At 41.3% G+C, this 15,447-nt stretch overlaps 1 protein-coding gene across 6 annotated transcripts in view; it reads left to right on the top strand.

Moving 5' to 3' along the window:
• Positions 1 to 15,447, top strand: part of agbl5 (AGBL carboxypeptidase 5) — a 153,612-nt gene that overhangs the window by 61,263 nt on the left and 76,902 nt on the right. For 5 of the 6 annotated variants that reach the window (XM_072251352.1, XM_072251353.1, XM_072251351.1 and 2 more), the window contains 3 exons: positions 409 to 547; positions 8,419 to 8,600; positions 14,139 to 14,359. In XM_072251352.1, the coding sequence (XP_072107453.1) occupies positions 409 to 547; positions 8,419 to 8,600; positions 14,139 to 14,359 (542 nt within the window). The remainder of the gene's footprint in view (positions 1 to 408; positions 548 to 8,418; positions 8,601 to 14,138; positions 14,360 to 15,447) is intronic. The other variant, XM_072251350.1, reaches the window with a different exon arrangement.

Here is a 15,447-nt window from a genome sequence, read left to right as displayed (position 1 = left end):
TTAGAGTCAATTAGCTTGTACAAGTTTTTCTTAATGGACTGCATTGAAAGCTACTTGTAAAGTTTAGCTATTTGGAATTTTGGCACTAACTTTGGGGAAGATGATGCCACTTATCTAGATGTTAAATTGATTCTAATCATGACATGGCCATGTGAGCATAAGCGTATCTGGAATGTTATGGTGCTGCTCAGTATATTTTTCTTTTTATGACTTATTTGATTGTGATAGGCAGATAATTCTTGTATGTTTGACATAAGACTGATTGTACTGTATTATATGAAAGAAAAACTGAGCAATTCATAGTGGTTTTTCTTTCTTGTCCGCTTAACCACTTCATTGAATATTAATCTTGCAGAAGGATGTTTCCATAATCTATTCGATTCTTCTGAATTTTTGTATTCTATTCAGCAGCTATACTTTGGAATGCAATTACAACACAGGCCGTTACGTGAATTCAATCCCTCCTGCATGCCATGATAATGGACGAGCAACTCCACCACCAGCACCTACCTTTCCTCCTAAATACACTATAGAAGTCTTTGAGCAAGTATGTGAAATTACAAGTTTACAGTGTGTACTTTACGCGTTCACAAATTTATGATTTTGGCAATGTTGCAGTTTAAGATAATATTTAAATTATAGTTGCATTCAGTACCAGATACATAAGCATCATTGATAATTATTTGTTTTTTGGTAAAGTATAAATGAAGGAATCTGGAGCAGCAGCTGGATGACCTTTGACTCATAAGGGAGAATGAGGCAGTCATAGATGACAGCTACAGGGAGGTAGTCACACTTAGGCTGTCGGAAGCAGGTCGTTGGGTGACAGTCAGAAGGGGGAAAGCAAAGGTGAGCAGACAGGTAGTGCAGAGCACCCCTGTAGCCATTCCCCTGAATAATAAGTTTACCGTCCTGGATACTGTTGGCGGGGACGACCGACCAGGTGTGAGCCACGGTGGCAGGGCCTCCAGCACTGAGTCTGACCCTGTGGTGCAAAAGGGTGGGATGGAGAAGAGGAGAGCTGTCGTCATTGGAGACTCTATAGTCAGGGGAGCAGACAGGAGACTTTGTGGACGTGAGAAGGACACCCGCATGGTTTGTTGCCTCCCGGGTGCCAGGGTCCGGGATGTGTCTGACCGGGTGCACGACATCCTGGTACAAGAGCGAAAGTAACCTAAAGTCGTGATACATGTTGGGACCAACGACATAGGCAGGAAGAGGGATGAGGTCCTGAAGTGTGAGTTTCGGGAATTAGGCAGAAGGCTGAAGAACAGGACCTCAAGGGTGACGTTCTCAGGATTGCTGCCAGTGCTACGTGACAGAGATGGTAAGAATTGGAGGAGATGGTAGTTGAATGCGTGGCTGAGGAGATGGTGCAGGGAGCTGGGTTTTAGATTCTTAGATCATTGGGATCTTCTGGGGAAGGTGGGACCTGTACAGATTGGATGGGTTGCACCTGAACTCAAGGGGGAGCAATATCCTTGCAGGTAGGTTTGCTAGCATGGTTCGGGAGGGATTAAACTAATTTGCGAGGGGGATGGGACCCAGAGCGATAGAGCAGTGAAAGAAGTGCATGGAGTAAAGCCAGATCTAACATACAGAGAGGCTTTGAGGAAATAGAAGCAGAATAAACAGTGTAAAGACAGTAAGGTAGAAGGGCTGAAATGTGTGTATCTCAATGCAAGGAGTATCAGGAACAAAGGTGATGAACTGAGAGCTTGGATACATACATGGAATTATGATGTAGTGGCCATTACAGAGACTTGGCTGGCACCAGGGCAGGAATGGATTCTCAATATTCCTGGATTCCAGTGCTTTAAAAGGGATAGAGAGGACGGAAAAAGGGGAGGAGGGGTGGCATTACTGGTCAGGGATACTATTACAGCTACAGAAAGGGTGGGTAATGTAGCAGGATCCTCTTTGAGTCAATATGCGTGTAAGTCAGGAACAGGAAGGGAGCAATTACTCTACTGGGGGTATTCTGTAGGCCCCCTGGTAGCAGCAGAGATACAGAGGAGCAGATTGGGAGGCAGATTTTGGAAAGGTGCAAAAATAACAGGGTTGTTATCATGGGTGACTTTAACTTCCCTAATATTGATTGGCACCTGATTAGTTCCAAGGGTTTAGATGGGGCAGAATTTGTTAAGTGTGTCCAGGATGGATTCCTGTCACAGTATGTGGACAGGCCGACCAGGGGGAATGCCATACTAGATCTAGTACTAGGTAATGAACCGGGTCAGGTCACAGATCTCTCAGTGGGTGAGCATCTGGGGGACAGTGACCACCGCTCCCTGGCCTTTATAATTATCATGGAAAAGGATAAAATCAAAGAGGACAGGAAAATTTTTAATTGGGGAAAGGCAAATTATGAGGCTATAAGGCTAGAACTTGCGGGTGTGAATTGGGATGATGTTTTTGCAGGGAAATGTACTATGAACATGTGGTCGATGTTTAGAGATCTCTTGCGGGATGTAAGGGATAAATTTGTCCCGGTGAGGAAGATAAAGAATGGTAGGGTGAAGGAACCATGGGTGACAAGTGAGGTGGAAAATCTAGTCAGGAGGAAGAAGGCTGCATACATGAGGTTTAGGAAGCAAGGATCAGCTGGGTCTATTGAGGAATATAGGGAAGCAAGAAAGGAGCTTAAGAAGGGGCTGAGAAGAGCAAGAAGGGGGCATGAGAAGGCCTTGGCGAGTAGGGTAAAGGAAAACCCCAATGCATTCTTCAATTACGTGAAGAAAAAAAGGATGACAGGAGTGAAGGTAGGACCGATTAGAGATAAAGGTGGGAAGATGTGCCTGGCGGCTGTGGAAGTGAGCGAGGTCCTCAATGAATACTTCTCTTTGGTATTCACCAATGAGAGGGACCTTGATGATGGTGAGGACAATATGAGTGAGGTTGATGTTCTGGAGTATGCTGATATTAAGGGAGAGGAGGTGTTGGGAGTTGTTAAAATACATTAGGACAGATAAGTCCCTGGGGCCTGATGGAATATTCCCCAGGCTGCTCCAGGAGGCGAGAGAAGAGATTGCTGAGCCTCTGGCTAGGATCTTTATGTCCTCGTTGTCCACAGGAATGGTACCGGAGGATTGGAGGGAGGCAAATGTTGTTCCCTTGTTCAAAAAAGGTAGTAGGGATAGTCGGGGTAATTATAGACCAGTGAGCCTTACATCTGTGGTGGGAAAGCTGTTGGAAAAGATTCTTAGAGATAGGATCTATCAGCATTTAGAGAATCATGGTCTGATCAGGGACAGTCAGCATGGCTTTGTGAAGGCAGATCGTGTCTAACAAGCCTGATAGAGTTGTTTGAGGAGGTGACCAGGCATATAGATGAGGGTAGTGCAGTGGATGTGATCTATATGGATTTTAGTAAGGCATTTGACAAGGTTCCACACGGTAGGCTTATTCAGAAAGTTAGAAGGCATGGGATCCAGGGAAGTTTGGCCACGTGGATTCAGAATTGGCTTGCCTGCAGAAGGCAGAGGGTGGTGGTGGAGGGAATACATTCAGATTGGAGGATTGTGACTAATGGTGTCCCACAAGGATCTGTTCTGGGACCTCTACTTTTCGTGATTTTTATTAACGGCCTGTATGTTGGGGTAGAAGGTTGGGTTGGCAAGTTTGCAGACGACACAAAGGTTGGTGGTGTTGTAGATAGTGTAGAGGATTGTCAAAGATTGCAGAGAGACATTGATAGGATGCAGAAGTGGACTGAGAGTGGCAGATGGAGTTCAACCCGGAGAAGTGTGAGGTGGTACACTTTGGGAGGACAAACTTCAAGGCAGAGTACAAAGTAAATGGCAGGATACTTGGTAGTGTGGAGGAGCAGAGGGATCTCGGGGTATTTGTCCACAGATCCCTGAAAGTTGCCTCACAGGTGGATAAGGTAGTTAAGAAAGCTTATGGGATGTTAGCTTTCATAAGTTGAGGAATAGAGTTTAAGAGTCGCGATGTAATGATGCAACTCTATAAAACTCTGGTTAGGCCACACTTGGAGTATTGTGTCCAGTTCTGGTCACCTCACTATAGGAAGGATGTGGAAGCATTGGAAAGGGTACAGAGGAGATTTACCAGGATGTTGCCTGGTTTAGAAAGTATGCATTATGATCAGAGATTAAGGGAGCTAGGGCTTTACTCTTTGGAGAGAAGGAGGATGAGAGGAGACATGATAGAGGTGTACAAGATAATAAGAGGAATAGATAGAGTGGATAGCCAGCGCCTCTTCCCCAGGGCACTACTGCTCAATACAAGAGGACATGGCTTTAAGGTAAGGGGTGGGAAGTTCAAGGGGGATATTAGAGGAAGGTTTTTTACTCCGAGAGTGGTTGGTGCGTGGAATGCACTGCCTGAGTCAGTGGTGGAGGCAGATACACTAGTGAAGTTTAAGAGACTACTAGACAGGCATATGGAGGAATCTAAGGTGGGGGCTTATATGGGAGGCAGGGTTTGAGGGTCGGCACAACATTGTGGGCCGAAGGGCCTGTACTGTGCTGTACTATTCTATGTTTTATGTTCTATGTAACAGCCAGGATTTTGAGGTCATCAATGAAAAATGTCCGTCTCCATCTAGAACATTTAGTAGTTGTCCAGAGACTTCATTGACTTTTTGTTATACAGTGATGACTGGGCAACATCACGTATTTTGAATTCATTTCAAACACGTTGCCTTTACAAAGGAGCTGTGCCAGGTGTGAGAAGAACAAATATCAGTGAAGATCTTTAATCAAGCAGATTAAAGAATCTTTGCTGAAGTGCACAAGGTTTAAGCTTGAAAGAATAAATTAGAATAGTTAACTATTGTAAAATTATGTAACCTGGGACTAACACAATTGAAGAAGATTGCAGCGAAATGGGGGAAAAATACATCTGAGGAAATGAGACTACACACATTACAGGTATAGACATTATTTTCAGTTCACAATAGATACCATTGTTAATTCATGATACTTGCACTTGACTTCAGCCCAAATGTTTCTTGTTCTAATTGATAAGGAAAACTGTTCAGTTAAATATTTAGGCTGCCCAAGTCAGCAAGTATTGCAATTTCACAGACAGATATACATTTTGAAACAGTAGTAATCTAATAGGGTAATGTAATTTTATGCTTAACAGGACATGCTTTACTTTTGCAAGAAGTTATTCACTTTACTATATAATAAAGGTGAGTGCTGAAAGCTTCACAAATTTGAAGTAGCAAAAAAGTTTTCATGGTCAGAATGTGTTGTACTTTACTCTTTGGAGAGAAGGAGGATGAGAGGAGACATGATAGAGGTGTACAAGATAATAAGAGGAATAGGTAGAGTGGATAGCCAGCGCCTCTTCCCCAGGGCACCACTGCTCAATACAAGAGGACATGGCTTTAAGGTAAGGGGTGGGAAGTTCAAGGGGGATATTAGAGGATGGTTTTTTACTCAGAGAGTGGTTGGTGCGTGGAATGCACTGCCTGAGTCAGTGGTGGAGGCAGATACACTAGTGAAGTTTAAGAGACTACTGGGCAGGCATATGGAGGAATCTAAGGTGGGGGCTTATATGGGAGGCAGGGTTTGAGGATCGGCACAACATTGTGGGCCGAAGGGCCTGTACTGTGCTGTACTATTCTATGTTCTATACATGTCATACAACTCCCTCTTCTTCTTTATCAGAGTTGCAATATCCCTTGAGAACCAAGGTTCCTTATTCCTATTCACTTTGCCTTTAATGTTGACAGGAACATACAAATTCTGCACTCTCAAAATTTCTCCTTTGAAGGCTTCCCACCTTCCGATCACATCTTTGCTAGAGAACAACCTGTCCCAATCCACGCTTTTTTGATGCTTTCTCATTTCTTCAAATTTGGCCTTTTTCCAGTTCAGAACCTCAACCCTAGGACCAGATCTATCCTTGTCCATGATCAAGTTGAAACTTATGGTGTTATGATCACTGGAACCAAATTGCTCCTCTACACAGACTTCTGTCACTTGTCCTAACTCGTTTCCTAACAGGAGATCCGATATTGCATCCCCTCTAGTTGGTCCCTCTATACATTGATTTAGAAAACTTTCCTGAACACATTTTACAAACTCTAAGCCATCTAGACCCCTAACAGTCTGGGAGTCCCAACCAATATATGGAAAATTAAAATCCCCTACCACCACAACTTTATGTTTCCTGCAGTTGCGTGCTATCTCTCTGCAGATTTGCTCTTCCAATTCTCGTTGACTATTGGGTGGTCTGTAATACAATCCCACTAATGTGGCCATACCTTTCCTGTTTCTCAGCTCCACCCATAAGGACTCAGTAGACAAGCCCTCTAATCTGTCCTGCCTGAGTACTGCTGTAATATTTTCCCTAACAAGCAATGCTACTCCCCCACCTTTTATTCCTCTGCCTTGATCACATCTGAAACATTGGAACCCTGGAATATTAAGCTGCCAGTCCTGCCCCTCCTGTAGCCATGTTTCACTAATTGCTATAACGTCATAATTCCACGTGTCAATCCACGCCCTCAACTGATCCGCCTTCCCCGCAATACTCCTAGCATTGAAATATATACACCTCAGAAGATTTTTACCACCACTCGCAACCTTTCTATTAGTGGATTTGCTTGAACTTTTAACATCATTTATTTTCACCCCAGCCACACTGTCAGCTCTGGCACTCTGGTTCCCATCCCCCTGCAAATCTAGTTTAAAGCCTCCCCAAAAGCACTAACAAACCTCCCTGAAAGGATATTGGTCCCCCTGTAGTTCAAGTGTAACCCGTCTCTCTTGTACGGGTCCCACCTGCCCCAGAAGAGGTCCCAATGATCCTGAAATCTGAAACCCTGCCCCCTACGCCAGTTCCTCAGCCATTTGTTCATCCTCCAGAGCATCCTATTCCTACCCTCACTGGCACGTAGCACAGGTAGCAATCCTGAGATTACCACCCTCGAGGTCCTGCTTTTCAACTTCCTACCAAGCTCTCTATACTCACTCTCCAGGCCCTCTTCACTCTTCCTTGCTATGTCATTGGTACCGATGTGCACCATGCCATCTGGCTGATCACCCCCCCCCACTTCAGAATGTCATGCAATCGATCAGAGACATCCTTGACCCTGGCACCCGGGAGGCAACAAACCATCCTGGATTCTCTGTCATGACCACAGGACCTCCTATCTGTACCTCTAACTATCGAGTCCCCTATCACTGCCGCTCTCCTCTTTTTCCACCCTCCCTTCTGCACTGCAGAGCCAGACTCAGTGCCAGAGATCCGGCTACTGCAGCTAGTCCCAGGTAAGTCATCCCCCCCAACAATATCCAATGCGGTATACTTGTTGAGGGGAATGGCCACAGGGGAACCCTGCTCTGCCTGCCCTTTCCTCTTCCCTCGCCTGACAGTGACCCAATTTCCTGTCCTCTGCTCCTTTGGCGTAACTACCTCCCTGTAGCTACTATCTATAATGGCGCCCCTACTTTCTTCTAAGTTTGCACAGATTTGGCATGTCATCTAGAATTTTGAAAAACTTCTATAGCTGCACAGTGGAGAATATGCTGATTGGTTGCATCATGGCCTGGTATGGGAACACCAACGGCTAAGAATGGAAAAGCCTACAAAATGTGGTGGATGCATCTTAATCCATCATAGGAAAAGGCCTCCCCATTTTTGAGCACATCTACAAAGAGCGCTGCCACAAGAAAATGGCATCCATTATCAAAGAATCCCACCATCCAGGCCATGCTGTCTTCTCATTGCTGCCATTGGGATCGAGGTACAGGGACCTTAGGTTTGGGAACAGTTATTGCCCTTCAAACAACAGGCTCCAGAAACTTCATTCACCTCAACACTGAACTGATCATTCAACACAAACTATGGAATCACTTTCAAGGATTCTGCAATTCGTGTTCTCAATTTTATTTATTCACTTAATTATTTATTATTATTATTGTTTATTTTTCTTTGTATTTGTATAGCTTGTCTTTTGCAAATTGGTGGTTTGTCAGTCTTTGTAGGTTTTCATTGATTATATTGTATTTCTTCTGTGAAAGTCTGCAAGGAAATGAATCTCAGGGTAGTATGTAGTGATATATCTGTACCTTGGTAATATATTTACTTTGAACTTCATGGAAGGCATTCAAGATTTTCTTGATGACCCTATCCAGGAAGCAAATATATAATAGACTGAATCTGAGGCATAGAATTGAATAATATAAGAGTTAGTTAATAATCTTATAGTTATTTATCTTCTGGATTGAGTGACTGAGAAAATTGCATGTTCAAAGGTTCCAGAAGTATGGAATAGATACATGACTTGGTAAATCTGATCTTGCACTTGGTCAGCCATTTGAATGGAATAACAATTATCCATTTGAAGAGAGTGGGGAAGGAAGGAGAGCTATGGCCGTTACCTAAAAGGTATTATTTGCTCTGTTGAATAGCTTTGTGTTCCACTTATTTTCTCAGATAGGGAGAGCTCTAGCCATTGCAGCTTTGGATATAGCTGATTGCAATCCTTGGCCAAGAGTTGTTATGTCAGAGTACAGTTGTCTCACCAAACTTCGAGCATGGATGTTGAAGCATGTTCGGAATATAAGAAGCACAGCAATGTCTAAGAGAAATGGTACAAAAGTTTTGAAAGGTTCCAGGTAGGTAACAAAATATTTTGTGATGGTAATTCATTGTTTCCGACCTGAATGTAACTTTCCTAATTTTCACCATTTTTTTAAAGCTGTTTTTCATTATTGAGGTTTGTGGGAGTCTTTATTAGCAGTAATAACATTGAAATAAACATTTTATAACTATGTGCAAATGGCTATATTTCTATTAAGACCATAAGATTTGGGAGCAGAATTAAGCTTTGGGTCCATGCAATCTGCTCTGCCATTTCATCATGGCTGATCCAATTCCCTCTCAACCCCATTCTCCTGCCTTTTCCACATAACCTTTCAGGCCCTGACTAATCAAGAACCAATTAACCTCCACCTTAAAGACATCGAGTGACCTGGCCTCCGCAGCCACCCATGGCAATGAATTCCACAGATTCACTACCCTCTGGCTAAAGAAATTCCACCTCATCTTTGTCCTAAATGGATGTCCCACTATTTTGTGGCTGTGCTCCCTGGTCCTAGACAGCCCCAGCAAAAGAAACCTCCTCTTCACATCCACTCTATCTAGGCTTTTCAGCATTTGATAGGTTTCAAGGAAATTACCCCCCCCCCCCAACCCCAGTGACTGCAGGCCCAGAGCCTTCAATCGGTACTTATATAATAACCCTTTCATTCCCGGAATCATTCTCGCGAACCTCCGCTGAGCTCTTTTGAATGTCAGCACATCCTTTCTTAAGGGGGCTCAAAACTGCTCACAGTACTTCAAATGAGGCCTCACAAGTATCTTACACAGCCTTGGCATTGCATCCTTGTATTTATATTCTAGTCTCCTTGAAATGAATGCTAACATTACATTTGCCTTCCTCACCACTGATTGAACCTACAAATTAACCTTTAAGGAGTTCTGCACGAGGACTCCCAAAGCCCCTTGTACCTTGGATTTTTGAATTTTCTCCTCAGTTAGAAAATGGTCTTTGCTACTAAAAAGTATTAGTTTTTGCATACCTATTTTAGTGAAACTTAAATTCAAGCATAAGTTCCAGATAGCATATGACTACACAAGTTAGTTATCCATGTTTTAGCACATAATGAAAACAGCACTTCATTTATATTGAAAATTATTATGCATGTTATCGAGTATTTATTCAGCCTTAGACAACTGTATCTATAACTGTTATTCAAAGGAATTGAAGAATACAGTTTAAAATACACATCAATGTGGAGTCAAAATTTAGTTTATTTTCATTATCTAGTTTATTTTCACGGCCCTTAACTGGGATTATCTTAATGTGAAAGGCGGGAGATAGATTTTTTTAAAAGTATGCCCCATGAAATCAGAGGAGAGGATGGACCCAATCTTACTGATGTCGATGGAAAATATTTTGGAGATGATAAGCAGAACTCTTAAGCTTTAACATTGCTATGAAAACGGGATGGAGGATGGATTGGAAATTAGGGTCCTGAATTTGGGATAAGGCCACGAGCAATATCATAATACAGGTTCTGGCAAAAGTACTTTGTAGATTTGGTGCAATTACTCATGGATAATTCTATATCTGACTAGTGAGAGTGATTCAGAAGTGAAATAGTGAGATGTCAGGGTTCCTTAATGTTGAAGGCTAAGGATAACAAGTCTAAGAACCCCTGAATGTCCAGGAATATTGTGGAAAAGATGAAGGAGATATAGCATGTACAGAGAACTAAAAACAGGATGTCTAATAGGAATTTAGAAAGTGTACTTTAATGTACTCAAGAAGTGAAGAAGGCCACATAACATCATTTGCTGACATGATTAAGTAAAATCCCAGAGCATTTTATCTGTATATTAAAGGAAAAAGAGTAAACCAGGGAAAGAGTAGAACACATTAGGGGTCAAGGAGACAATCTGTGAAAGAAGTGAGAAAGTGTACTTGGGTGAGATCTTAAATGAATATTTCTTAGCTGAATTCACTGTAGAGGAGGACATTGGAGTTAGAAGATTTGGGGAAAAGGATGGTGAATTCTAAATTGAGTTCTTATTTAAAAAATAGGACATATTGGATGTTTTAGCACATTAAAGGGCGAATCAATGCCCATGGCTTGATAAAATTTATCCCAGGCTGCTGTCAGGGAGAAGATTGCTGGGGCCCCAACAGATTTTTAAATCTTTACTGACTGAGGATATGGAGCTGGATTGACTGAAGATAGAAAATATGGTATTTTTATTGAAGGACAGTAGATATAGACCAGTTGCTTACAGGCCAGTGAGACTAATTTCTTTGATCAGGAAGCTAATGAAGATTGCTCAGGGAAAAGATTAACCTAATTTTGGGAAAGGAGGGATTGATCAATAATTGATCATGGCTGTGCTAAGTAGTGATGATTTTAAAGTTTTTGAAATCTTAAGTAAGTGTTTTGAAGAAAGCTATGCTATTGATGTAGCCCACATAGACTATGGTAAGGTTCCACGTGGGTTCTGGCCCAAAAGGTGAGGGCCTATGGAATCCAGTGCTGTTTGGCGAATTGACTTGTAGAAGGAGTTAGTTATTTTAGATATATTGTTTCGTGATCGGAAGCCTGTGACCTGTGATCTACCACAGGGATCCTAGCTGGAAATCTTTTTTATCAAACATTAATGATATGTATGTGCATGTAGGAAGTATGATTTTTGTGTCTGGAGACAATATAATTAAAGGTTCTGGAACATGATGATTAGGTAGTGGGAGCAGGTAATTTCATGACATTTACAGTATTGTGCAAAAGTCCTATGGGTGTGTGTGTTTGTATATATATTCTGTGTGTAAACTTGATTTTGTTATGGGTCTCTATAGTGGACTGAGAGTGGTGGGACGAGGGCAGGGAGAGGGGAGGGAGCGGGAAGCACCAGAGAGATTTTCTGTAATGATCAATAAACCAGTCGTTAGGAAGTAAATGACATTGCTTGGTGTCTCAGGTGGATGTGTCTGCACTCTCACCCTCACCCCCATCTGCCTCTGGTACTCTTTTTTTTTGCTATCTGTTCCACACTCCTCCCATGGTTCGCCACCCTTGCTATTCCCAACATAATTTGTTCCCGCCAGATTTACAAACTCGCTCTTCACTCCACATTTGACTGTGTGAAAACCTTAGGCACCCTTGCTTTTTATATGTGTCTAAGGCTTTTGCACAGTACTGTAACTGAGCACATATCTGTAACTGAGCGTGTGAATGGCCAAGCATAGAAGGCCACAGGTCAAATTTTAAAAATGGGATTGGTACAGATGGATACTTGATATTGCCACAGATTTAGTGGGCTGAAAGCCTATTTTTATATGCCTCTGTGACTCTTGATTTAAATCTCACAAAACATCAAAATCAAATCAAATCAAGTTTAATTGTCATTCGAACCAATTTTTGGATACAGCTAAATGAGTCAGAGTTCCTCTGTGGCCAAGGTGCAAATACATACACAAACATTCAAAATAATGATGAGAGGAGAAAAAATAACATTATAACGTAAGAAAACACATTTTTAGTCTAGGACCCTGACAGCATCCAGGGCATGCCCTTTTCTCACTGTTATCATCAGGAAGGAGGTACAGAAGCCTGAAGGCACACACTCAGAGTTTCAGGAACAGCTTCTTCCCCTCTGCCATCCAATTCCTAAATGGACATTGAAGCTTTGGACACTACCTCACTTTCTTAAAAAAAATATAATTCCTATTTTTGCACGTTTTAAAAAAATCTATTCAATATACGTAATTGATTTACTTGTTTATTTACTATTATGTTTTAGTTTATTATTATTTTTTCTCTCTGCTAGATTATGAACTGTGGCTGCTAAGTTAACAAATTTCACATCACATGCCAGTGAACCCGATTCTGACTCTGACAAGTCCCACAAATTGATAGTTCAGCATGTAATTGATGCAGTCCAACATGTATTTCCACTAATCTAACACTGGAGGGCAGCACCAACAGGAGAGGCCATCCCCCCCCAACTGAGCCGGGGTGCAACAGTACCATGCAAGGCCGAGGATTGAGGTCAAGACTTCGCAACAACTGAGGCGACACTGCTGCCTTGATTCTGTCTCTTCACCAAACAAAGGAAGCAGGCCTGTGGCAATCAATGTCCAACAATTGCAAAAGTAACATCCAAAACTGACTCACGGTTTCACAGCATGCTGCTTTCATGCCAACTTGAAGGCACCAACACGGGTGCCTCCAAGTAGCAGGCAGCAGCATGTCCTGGACCCAGGTCAGCTCTTCCGAACCCAGTCCAGCTTCTCCTGCAGCCGACTCAAATTTCCAGGCCTGGTAGCCCGACTCAATTTCCCTGGCCCGATGGCTGGCTACTTTGAACAGTGAGCAGCTCACTGAAGTGGTTGACCTGCTGTTAGTGTTGCCAACTTTTTCACTCCCAAATAAGGGGAAAAATGTAGCAGTCAAATACAGAACACTTGTGTTTACCCTGAGAAAGACAACCATGATCATGAAGCCTTGCACGGGCGCCTTTGTGCACATGCATGTACGTGCTGATTTTTTTTTTTACAAATCAGTTTTGGCTTAATTTTCCCGATTCTGTTGAGTGAAACTATGCTGTACATACATTATTTCTACTTTATATAGGCTGTGTATTTATCATATCATTCCTGCTTTTACTTTATGTTAGTGTTATTTTAGGTTTTATGTGTTATTTGGTATGATTTGGTAGGTTATTTTTTGAGTCTGAGAACGCTCAAAAATTTTTCCCATATAAATTAATGGTAATTGCTGCTTTGCTTTATGCTATTTCGGCTTACTAACGGCTTCATAGGAACGCTCTACCTTAGTGGGGGAAATACGGGACAAGGGCAAGCCAATTTAGCCCAATATACAGGATGTCCCGGCTAATACGGGACAGTTGGCAACCCTACCTGCTATACACGTAATTATTGGAGTCAAGAATAGCGTTACTATGTGTAAAAACACATTTAACAAAGAAAAGGCTCCTTTGGTTGGCCCCTGAGTGGCCGCTGTGTGTGTATGCGCTACCATTTTATACACCTTAAGCATGACAAATAAATTAAAGGAATCTAACTATTTTACATGTAGTTGCCATTTGTTATTATACTAGATATAGCCAAAGGATGTTAGCTACTGATGTTTTGCAGCAAGTTTGTAACATATTAATACCCAAGGAGCTTGTAAGCATTTCTTTTTCCTGTCTAATTTGATCATCTGAACCAAAGCAATTACATTTACAAGTGAAGTAAAATGTTAGCAGCAGTAGTCTAAGCATGTTCAGAAAAAATTACCGAAGGAATTAATACTCGATTTTGCTTCTCTTGGTAAAAATGAGAATATGATTTGTAGAGGAGTTGACTGATCACGGCTCACTTTTCTTGTGAACTGTTATTTAGCTTCTGCTATTTCTAATTTGCATTTTTGTATATAGACATTATCCAGTCAGGTATATGAATGTCCTTTGTCTGTTTCCTCTATTCAAAGTTAATATTGCATTATTATAGTAAACTTTTGAAGATTACTCTTTTAAAGAGTAAAGCACTTAAAATTCACTTCTATCACTACAGATTATTGTTGTTTGTACATTACAAACTGTTTGTTCTCATTTCTTAGTGGGATAACATCTTCAGTCTCAGAAAATTCTCTGAGTAAGACCAGGAGTAATGGGACAGGGATTCATGGAAATAGTAATGTGCATCAAAATCCACCTCAGATAAAAACATCTCCCAGTTTCACATTTGGCTGCAGCTCTGGACTAACCAAAGGGATCTGTACACCAGCATCTAATCATAATTCTCCAAAAGGTGGCCACAAAACACTTGGTCCAGTGAGAGGTAAGATGTCCCTTGATATGTACTTGTGAGTGGTTACTGAAAGCGTCTGCTGTGTTTAGCCTTTAATGCAGAAAATTACTGATGTTGATGGCTTTTTGGATTTATTTGAAATGTTTTTATTTTTAAATCTAGGTATATATACCATCAATATTTTAAATTATTTGGCAAGGAAAAGGATAGAATGTTTTCACTTGGATAAAGATAACTGTTTCTTGAAACATTGGTGATCAGGTGAATAGTCAGAAGTTCAATTTTACTACCAATACACCGGAGTACAAAACCCCATAGGTGTTGTTTGATGATTTTACTTGGAAAGACGGGCAGAATATTGATGTCTGGAGGATACACCATGTAAATGACCAACACGATAGTTACTTAACATTTGTCAACTTTCAAAATATCTTTGTAGTAATTAGCCATAACAATTCTTGAGCAAATTAATTTCATTAAGAGCACCTATAATGCAGTGCACATCACTAAAGGAACCATGAGCTTGTTTTTATCAGTTTGAATAATTCTTTTAACCTTTTATTTATTTGCAGTGCAAATATTTATAACTTTCCTGGTAGTTGTACTTTATTTTCTAGTTTCAAGTCAACTTCAGGGCATTGCAGAAAATGTATTGACATTCTGTATTGTATTTCGTTTGAAGTGTTATCCTTCTGGGCCTTTTATGTACTTGGATTGATTGGTAATAAAAGCACTCATGAGTTTTTTTAGCTTTAGAATTTCTTTCATTTCTTTGTGAATTCTCAAATTAGGTATAAGATGGTGTATACTTCACCAGCAAGAGAAGATGTTTTAGATCTCTGAGATTACTTAAAACTCCAAAATTGTATTCTGTGATAATTAAAGTACTATATATGCTGTTGTCATACAAATCATGTATCAGTTTGTTGCAAAAGTTGACAGTGGAGAATATTAAAAACAATTACTTGTATTTCTTAATCAGAATAAAAGTGCATAAAATTATGTGAGAGCAACACACTCAAAATGCTGGAGGAATTGAGCAGGCTTTGCAGCATCTATGGAAAAGAGTACAGTCGACGTTTCGGGCTGAAACCCTTCCAGTCCTGCCTAAGGGTTTT

The sequence above is a fragment of the Mobula birostris genome, chromosome 2, assembly GCF_030028105.1.
Source record: "Mobula birostris isolate sMobBir1 chromosome 2, sMobBir1.hap1, whole genome shotgun sequence".
NCBI lineage: Eukaryota > Metazoa > Chordata > Chondrichthyes > Myliobatiformes > Myliobatidae > Mobula > Mobula birostris.
This window is presented reverse-complemented; position numbering and strand designations above follow the sequence as displayed.